The following is an 8,656-nucleotide window of genomic DNA, read 5'->3' as shown; positions in this document are numbered from 1 at the left end:
AAGTCATATCTTTCAGTCTCGATAACTTAGGCTCCGCTAATCCAAATTAACTTTTTCTCGAGCCTAATATGCATCTTTAATTACGATTTATCTAAAGAACCCAATATCCATATACTTATTATCGCTCCGTCAATATCTACATTTTAAGCCAAATAAAATTAAAATTTAATTTATATATACTTTAGTCCCTAAACTTTCAAAACATTAAAATATAGCATACAAAAAATTAAATTAAATTCTATGAAATTTTGGGACACTACAATCTCCCCTCCTTAAATTTTTCATCCTCAAAAATTTACCTTGGTTAATCGAAAAGCTCTGGATACTTGGTTCTAAACTTATCTTCCTTCTCCCATGTTAACTTATCTGGTCCATGATTTCGCCATTGCACTTTGACCGTAGGAACTTCTCTGTTTCTGAGTTGATGTACTTTTCTATCCAAAATCATTGTTGGGATTTCTTCATATGATAGTTCTTTTTGTACCTTCAAGGCTTGGTAACTTACCAAATGATTGGGATCGTGGACATATTTTCTGAGCATCGAAACATGGAATACATTAACATTGCTGCTAGTTCAGGTGGAAAGGCACGTGTCTGTAAGCCAAACTACCAATCCTTTCAAGAATTTCGAAAGGTCTAATGAATCGTGGTCTCAACTTCCTCTTCTTTCCAAATCTCAATACACCCATCAATGGTGCTATTTTTAGAAAAACCTTGTCGCCCACTTGAAATTCTATATCCTTTCTTCTACCATTAGCATAACTTTTCTATTGATCTTACTTTGTCTTTATTTTTACTCTAATCTTACCAATTTCTTCAACTATTCGTTGAATGATTTCAGGACCCAAAATTCTATTCTCTCCGACCTTATCCCAATAGATAGGAGATCTGCACTTCCTATCATAAAGAACTTCATATGGGGCCATACCTATAGTGGCCCGAAAACTATTGTTGTAAACAAACTCCACTAAAGGTAGGTGTGTCTTCCAACTAATACCAAGATCCAAAATACATGCCCTCAACATATCTTATACAGTTTGGATGGTTCTTTCTGATTGTCCATCCCTCTGAAGAAGATAAGCAGTACTAAACTTCAAATTCGTCCCCATGGCAACCTGCAAACTATTCCAAAATTTCGATGTGAACCTCGGGTCTCTATCTGAAACAATAGTGACAGGAGCCCCATGCAATATGACTATCTCCCTAATGTATAGTTTGCGAGCTGTTCCATGATGATGTTTACTTTAATTGGCAAAAAATGGGCTGACTTTGTCAGACGATCAACTATGACCTAAATAGCATTGTAACCCCTAGTTGACCTCGAGAGGCCTACCTCAAAGTATATCGTTATGTGCTCCCATTTCCATTCTGGAATATCCAACAATTTCAGTAGTCCTTATGGTCTTTGATGTTCTGCCTTGACCTACTGACAGATAATATATTTCTCCGTGAACAGACCGATTCCTCTCTTCATGTTTCTCCATCAAAATGTATCTCGGAGATCTCTATACATTTTCGTGCCATATGGATGTGCAGAATACGAGGTAGAGCAAGCCTCTTTCAATATCTCAGTTCTTATATTTTCATCCTTAGGTACACAATCTTCTTTTAAAAGTTAATGTGTTATCTTTAGATATTTCAAACACTACATTTGTTTATACCAATCTCGACCTTTATCTTTTGTAAAAATGGATCCTTATCCTATGCTTCTTTGATTCAATCCCGAAGTGTAGGTTGAATTAGGAATGCTTTTATCCTTGCTGTAGCCTGAGTTAGCAGCATGATGACTTCCAATCTTAGTTTTTCAAAGTCCTTTATTAAATGTTCCTGCACTGTGGGTAAAACTATTAACTGCGATCCTGTTTTTCTACTTAAGGCATCTGCGGCTACATGGGCCTTACCTGGATGGTAATAAATTGTGTAGTCATAATCTTTCATTAACTCCAACCATCTCCTCTGTCTTATATTTACTTCCTTCTGTGTGAAAAAGTATTTGAGACTCTTGTAAACTGTATAAATTTCACACTTCCCACCATAGAGATAATGACGCCATATTTTTAAGGCATGAACTACTGTTGCAAGCTCCAAGTCGTGCGTTGGATAATTTTGTTCATATTGCTTCAACTGTCTCAAGGCATAAGCAACTACTTTTCCATGCTGCATCAGTACACAACCCAAACCCTGCTTCGAGGCATAGCTGTAAATAACAAATCCATCAGAGCCATCTGGTATCGTCAATACAGGCGTTGAAAACTAGTCTCTACTAGGGTTCTTGAAAATATTTCACATTTTTCCGTCCATTGAAACTTTACACCTTTTCTTGTCAATGGAGTCATTGGCCCCGCTATTTTTGAGAAACCCTCTATATATCTTGTATAATAACCAACCAATCCCAAGACATTACGAACTTCACTCACATTGGTCGGTTTAGGCCAATTTGTTATTGCTTCTACTTTAATAGGATCTACTTCGATTCCTTGGGCGGTAACCACGTGACCAAGAAAACTTGCGCGATCAAGCCAAAATTCATACTTCTTGAATTTGGCATATGATTTCTCGTTCATCAAAGTTTTAAGTACTACTCGGAGTTGTTCCCCATGCTGCTTCTTATTTTTGGAGTACATAAATATGTTGTCAATAAATACTATGACGAACTAATCTAAGTACTGATGGAACACTCAGTTCATGAGATCCATAAATATCGTTGGAACATTGGTTAAATAATAGGTATGACAGTGAATTCATAGTGTCCATAACGAGTCCTGAAAGCAGTTTTAGGTATGTCACTTGGCCTTATTTTTAGTTGATGATACCCTGACCTCAAGTCCATTTTTGAAAACACTGTTGCACCTCTTAACTGTTTGAATAAATCTTCGATTTTTGGCGGCGGGTATTTGTTTTTGATGGTCAAATGGTTCAATTCCTGATAGTCAATGCATATCCTCATACTTCCATCCTTCTTCTTAACAAAAAGAATAGGAACGTGCCAAGGAGATACACTTGGTCGAATGAAACCTTTCTCTAGCAACTCCTTGATGAGTTTGTTTCACTCATGGTTTTCGCACAATTTTAGCTTGATTAAATACTAGATTTTATGAGTGTAGAACGTTTTTGATGTGTTTGTTAGTGTTGTTTTGAAGATAAGGAGAAGCAATGAGAAAAGAAGTATTAAAGTGGATGAAGAGGCCAAAAACACGGAATTGGGGCAGAAAGATGGCGCTTAGACGCTACACTTATAGCGCTTAGGCGCTACAAAACGAAGAAAAGATGAAAATTGGACCCGAGAGGCAGCGCCGAGGCGCTACAGCCATAGCGCCCAGGAGCTACCACCAGCGCCCAGGCGCTGAAGACACAGTGCCCAGGCGCTATAGCCAGCACCTAGGCGCTGCGATTGGCGATTTAGGGCGCGTTTTTTGGGCCGTTTTTAAAACCATAGAAACCCTACTTCAACATAAAAACGTGGAGGCACCTATAAATACATCCTCCTCATACTTTTGAGGGCTTCTTGACATATTGGGGAGAAAAACAACAAGAAGGGAGATTCAAGGGAGAAATTTAAGAAGATTAACACTAAGAATTGAAGATTGGAAGCACTCATTGGAAGAGGAAGGAGATCTTGGTGCAAGAATTTCACTTTTTCTTCCACATCTTTATTTCAAACTCGGTGATGTATTCTAAGACAATCTCCTATTTTTCTTCCATTATTATGAATAGTTAAATTTCATGTTAGGGCGAACAATGTAATCTTTTTGAACCCTTTATTTCATGCAATTGAGATTCTAGTACTTTTTTATTTCATGTGTTGATTTTAATATTGTTCTTAATACATTTAATTACTTGATCACTAATTAGATGATTTGTGAACAATGATTGCGTAGAGATGCGGATTATTTGTTTAGACCACATGTTAAAATCCGGTAAATTGATATAATGTGTAGAGATACATATATTGATTGCTATGGTCGTGTGTGAATTCTTAGAACCAATGTTTCGTTTAATTAAATTTAATTTGTATAGAGATATGGAATTAAACTAATTAAGTAGGCTCAATGAGAACTCGAGAGGGGTAAGTTGAATACAATAGAAGAATTCGACCGAACACTACCTTAGGTTTTATGAATCTTGATTTATGAAGTAAAGGTGACCAATAGGTGAAATTGTTCCGCCCTAACGTCCAATTATTGTTTGAATTCTCAATCACTTTTCATTGAATCCAATAACATTTTTAAGTCTTTAGAATAAAAATCACATTTAATCATTGTTTTTGATTTACATTCATCAAATAGTAGTTAAAGAAAGATTAAATTAAGTGCTACAAAATAGTCCTCGTGGAATCGATAATCGGACTCTTAGATCCACTATTACTTGTTACGGATCGTACACTTGCGAAACAAAATCATACAACAAGCGCTGTCTATAGCGCTTGGGCGCTGTGTCTTCAGCGCCTAGGCGCTGATGGGCGCTATGGCTGTAGCGCCTAGGCGCTGCCTCTCGGGTCCAATTTTCATCTTTTCTTCGTTTCGTAGCGCCTAAGTGCTATAAGTGTTGCACCTAAGCGTCATCTTTCTGCCCCAATTCCGTGTTTTTGGCCTCTTCATCCACTTTAATACTTCTTTTCTCATTGCTTCTCCTTATCTTTAAAACAATACTAACAAACACATAAAAAACGTTCTACACTCATAAAATCTAGTATTTAATCAAGCTAAAATTGTGCGAAAATCATGAGTGAAACAAACTCATCAAATACCCCCAAACTTAACCATTTGCTAGTCCTCGAGCAAACACTAAAACCCATAAGAATAATTAACGAACACACAAGCACAATCAAGACAAACAAAATCACTAAAAATAAATTTCGCTAGATAACTTACCTTCATGTCTTAGAATTAAAAACATAATTTCGATTCCATGAACCACTTCAAAGCTATAATGCAAAAGTTAAATTCTCACTTATTCAATGCAAAAAAGGTGTGTGTGTGGAGAGTCAAGTGCAACGCTGTACAATAATAAGTTGACCCAATTCCCAACCTTAGAAGTCAAATTTTTCCTTACCTTGCTCGTGGGATTCACACACCCCCAAACTTATTTTCTTTTCTCTTTCCAAGGGTATAACTTAAGGTTAAATTTTCAATACTAATTTCTTACACCACTCAAGTTTGGTTAGATTTTACTGATTGTAGTTCCACATGTCAACAAATGAGGATTCTCCTTATTTTTGACTGCTTCAACCTCTAGGAATCAACCAAGTTACTTACCCTTTATCAAAGGTCTAATCCTCTAAAACAAGTGTTTGGGGCTTAATCAAGGCATTTAATATCTATTTTTTTCTTTTTCTTTTTTTTCATATATATTTTTATTCTTTAATCACTCTTTGTGCGGATGTCTCTCCCTTAAGCTTTCTAAATGACCCCTGTAGCGAGCTTTAGGCCGATGACTCCCAAATCAGATGACTTTAGGGCACCAGGTTTTAAATCCCTACAGGCTTAATCACTCGAGTCATAAAGGCTACGAAGAGACGATTTACAATGAGATATAAAGTTGTCCTCATTGAGATTTTTTTTTTTTTTTCAAACAAGCAAATCACACAAAGCATTCGAGGAAATCAACAATGAAAGCAAAATTATTCACTCCTCTAGGCGCTTTGCATAATTTATACAATTCACTTCATTGATGCACTATCATATTCATTTCAAAATGTTTCTGAATTTATTTTGAATCAGATTTCATACAAAGAGAGTTCTAAACATTAGTACGTTAATTGGTCTACATAATTTTGAATCAGATTTCATACAAAGATCATTATATTCAGAAGATGAGAGCCAAAAAAACTGTTAGCACGTATGCAGTATGCAGGGTATTGTATTCTTAAGAATAAAGAGCTGAACCCTTGCATCTGCATCGATTCTTTCTACATTTCATGTTTTCATTTAGTGTAAATTCTGTTGGATTTTATTAGCATGTAAAATATTAGTTTTTGGGATATTATTTTTACCAACACAGCCTTCTCGGGGTCTTTCAAACTTTTTGACGTTTTATAAATTAACTTGAGAAACTCAAAATCAAGTCCAGTGTCAAATGTTGTGGCCTGTGCCGTGTGCGAACTGTTCAACCAAATTAATCAAATATTTTCTTTAATACCGTCAATGATGGTGCGGTGGGAGAGGGGAGAATTGATTTTTTTAAAACTATTACGAAAGATAAGTTGTATTTTGTCTAAATTGACCATTGCTACGAAGAAGGTAAAACACGTACTTAACCTTCCCTTTTAAAACCATTATCCTTCCCATAAATTTATTTAGTCAGAGAATAGATGACCAAGGAAGGTTCGTTTTGAAAAGTCCAAGGATTTGGTCAATTTGGAATTATTCTTTTACATTTTTATTATGAAAAAAGTCCAAGACCCTATCATTCTTGATAGATAGATTAAAATAATATCACAAGACATTTTATCATTGGACTATTTTAAACACAGTCATTATATCTATCCAATCATTTTCATCCATCTACACATTTGTCAAGAAGGATGTCAAAAATCCTCTAAGCAAAGTAGAATAATTCTTTTTATTAATGACATCCAACTGCAACGATGGAACTTCTTTTCATTAGTCACAATAAGAATTAATTATAAAGGAAAAAATCTGAACTAAAATGGTTAAAAGTCCTGATGGAGAAATAATTTACTGGTTCAACCGACATTTATTTAATTTGCCCATGAGGGTGGATTACTCTACCAAATCGTTGTCCTTTTCCTTCATTGATGTAGTGTGATAATAATAGTATAAAAGGCCCAAAGACGTCTCATTCCCAAACATCATTGAAAGAGAAACATATTTTATAGTTTTTTCTCACATTATTGATTAGAGTAATCTTTGTTGATACAGGCAACTTACTTCAAATGATAAAAACAATTTCTTCAGAAACAGAGTTCTGATTCTTTCCAGCAAAATCCACTTTTCACATGGCCTTTGCAGTTTCAAGTAAAATTATTTTTTTCCTACTCTTGTTTTTGTTTCTACTCTCAGCCACAGCCCAGCGTTACGGGAATGTTACTTTGGGTTCTTCAATAACTGCAAACAAAGCAAATTCCAGTTGGGTGTCACCTTCTGGAGAATTTGCTTTTGGCTTCCAGCAGATCATTCCAGGAGGCTACTTACTGGCCATCTGGTTCAACAAAATACCTGAAAGAACTGTTGTTTGGTCTGCCAATCGAGATAATCTCGTCCAAGAAGGATCAAAAGTTCAACTATATGCAGATGGAAAGTTTGAACTGACTGATCCTAGTGGCCATCGGATATGGGCCACTACGATATCTCATGATCGAGTGGCCTATGGAGCCATGCTTGACACTGGTAATTTTGTGTTAGCTAACAATAATTCAGTTGTTTTGTGGCAGAGTTTCGATGAGCCGACTGATACATTATTACCAACACAGACACTGAATAAAGATGGGAAACTTGTTTCCAGCTTTTCTAAAACAAATTATTCAAGAGGGAGATTCCTCTTCACATTACAAACTGATGGAAATCTTGTGTCTTACACCAGAAATTTCCCCTTGGACGACGTGATTTTTGCTTATTGGTCAACACAAACTGTTGGTAGTGGCTTCAAGCTGATCTTCAACCGGGTTGGTTACATCTTTCTGGTTGCTGAAAATGGAACTATACTCAATTATTTGTCTTCAAATAAGGCCTTGACTAGTGAATTTTACCAGAGAACAATATTGGAATATGACGGGGTTCTCAGGCATTATGTCTACCCTAAGCCTTACAATTCAGTAGGTTCAAGAGCGATGGCGTGGTCTACTCTAAATTTCATACCTTCGAATATATGCTTGCGCATAACACAAGATACTGGCAGCGGTGCCTGTGGTTTTAACAGTATCTGCTCTTTGGGAGCTGATCAAATTCCAAAGTGTGACTGCCCTTTTGGTTACTCTTGTAAAGATTTTTAATTAAAGATGGGCTTGTATGTGTAAATAATTGTGTATTAAATTATAGGCTATCGAATTCGGTCGAGCCCGATTAAAGTGATCTAATAAGGTTTCGGTTTTGGACTTTAATGTATCCAATTAAAGTATGGGTTTATATGTGTAGAGACCGGGCCCAAGTCCTAATTCTATGATGGGCCGAATTAGGTCAAAGGGCATTCCCATATAAATAGGTTATGGTCCCCAGATCACACGCAACGAAACGAATTATTCATTCTCTATTGCATCCCATCACAGAGGGGAAAAGGAGACTGCGTGTAGATTTGGAAGATCATACCGCGAAATCCATATTGCATTAACCATGTCAAATTCAGGTATGCTTCCGCTTTAATTGTTATATTTCTCGATAATTTAACATGAAAGATCCAGTATTTTAAAGTATTAAATAATCTAACAAGTAGTATCAGAGCCTCTTCATGTTGAATCATTGAGAATCAAAGATTTTAATTTGGTTCTTGCAATATATTTTGAAATTTTCAGATTTAACAATTTTTGGTTATATATTTTGTTAAATTTGAAAATTTTTGCGGTATAATTATTTTTATTTTCGTTCGGATTGATTCAGTTTAGAAAATTCAGATTTGGGATTTAGATTTTGGTACAGATTTAAAAAAAAAAAATTGAATTTTGCCAGCGGCGGCAGGGCCGCCGGCGCTGCGGTGCTGCAGC

The 8,656-nt window shown here is 36.0% G+C and overlaps 1 protein-coding gene across 1 annotated transcript; it reads left to right on the top strand.

The window, feature by feature from the left end:
- Positions 1–6,310: 6,310 nt before the first annotated feature.
- Positions 6,311–7,951, top strand: LOC111404522 (G-type lectin S-receptor-like serine/threonine-protein kinase LECRK3). The gene is made up of 2 exons (XM_023033316.1): positions 6,311–6,323; positions 7,023–7,951. The coding sequence occupies exons 1-2, from the start codon at positions 6,311–6,313 to the stop codon at positions 7,949–7,951; spliced, it is 942 nt and encodes a 313-aa protein (XP_022889084.1).
- The last annotated feature ends 705 nt before the right edge of the window (positions 7,952–8,656 follow it).

This window comes from Olea europaea, chromosome 11 (assembly GCF_002742605.1).
Source record: "Olea europaea var. sylvestris chromosome 11, O_europaea_v1, whole genome shotgun sequence".
Lineage (NCBI taxonomy): Eukaryota > Viridiplantae > Streptophyta > Magnoliopsida > Lamiales > Oleaceae > Olea > Olea europaea.
This window is presented reverse-complemented; position numbering and strand designations above follow the sequence as displayed.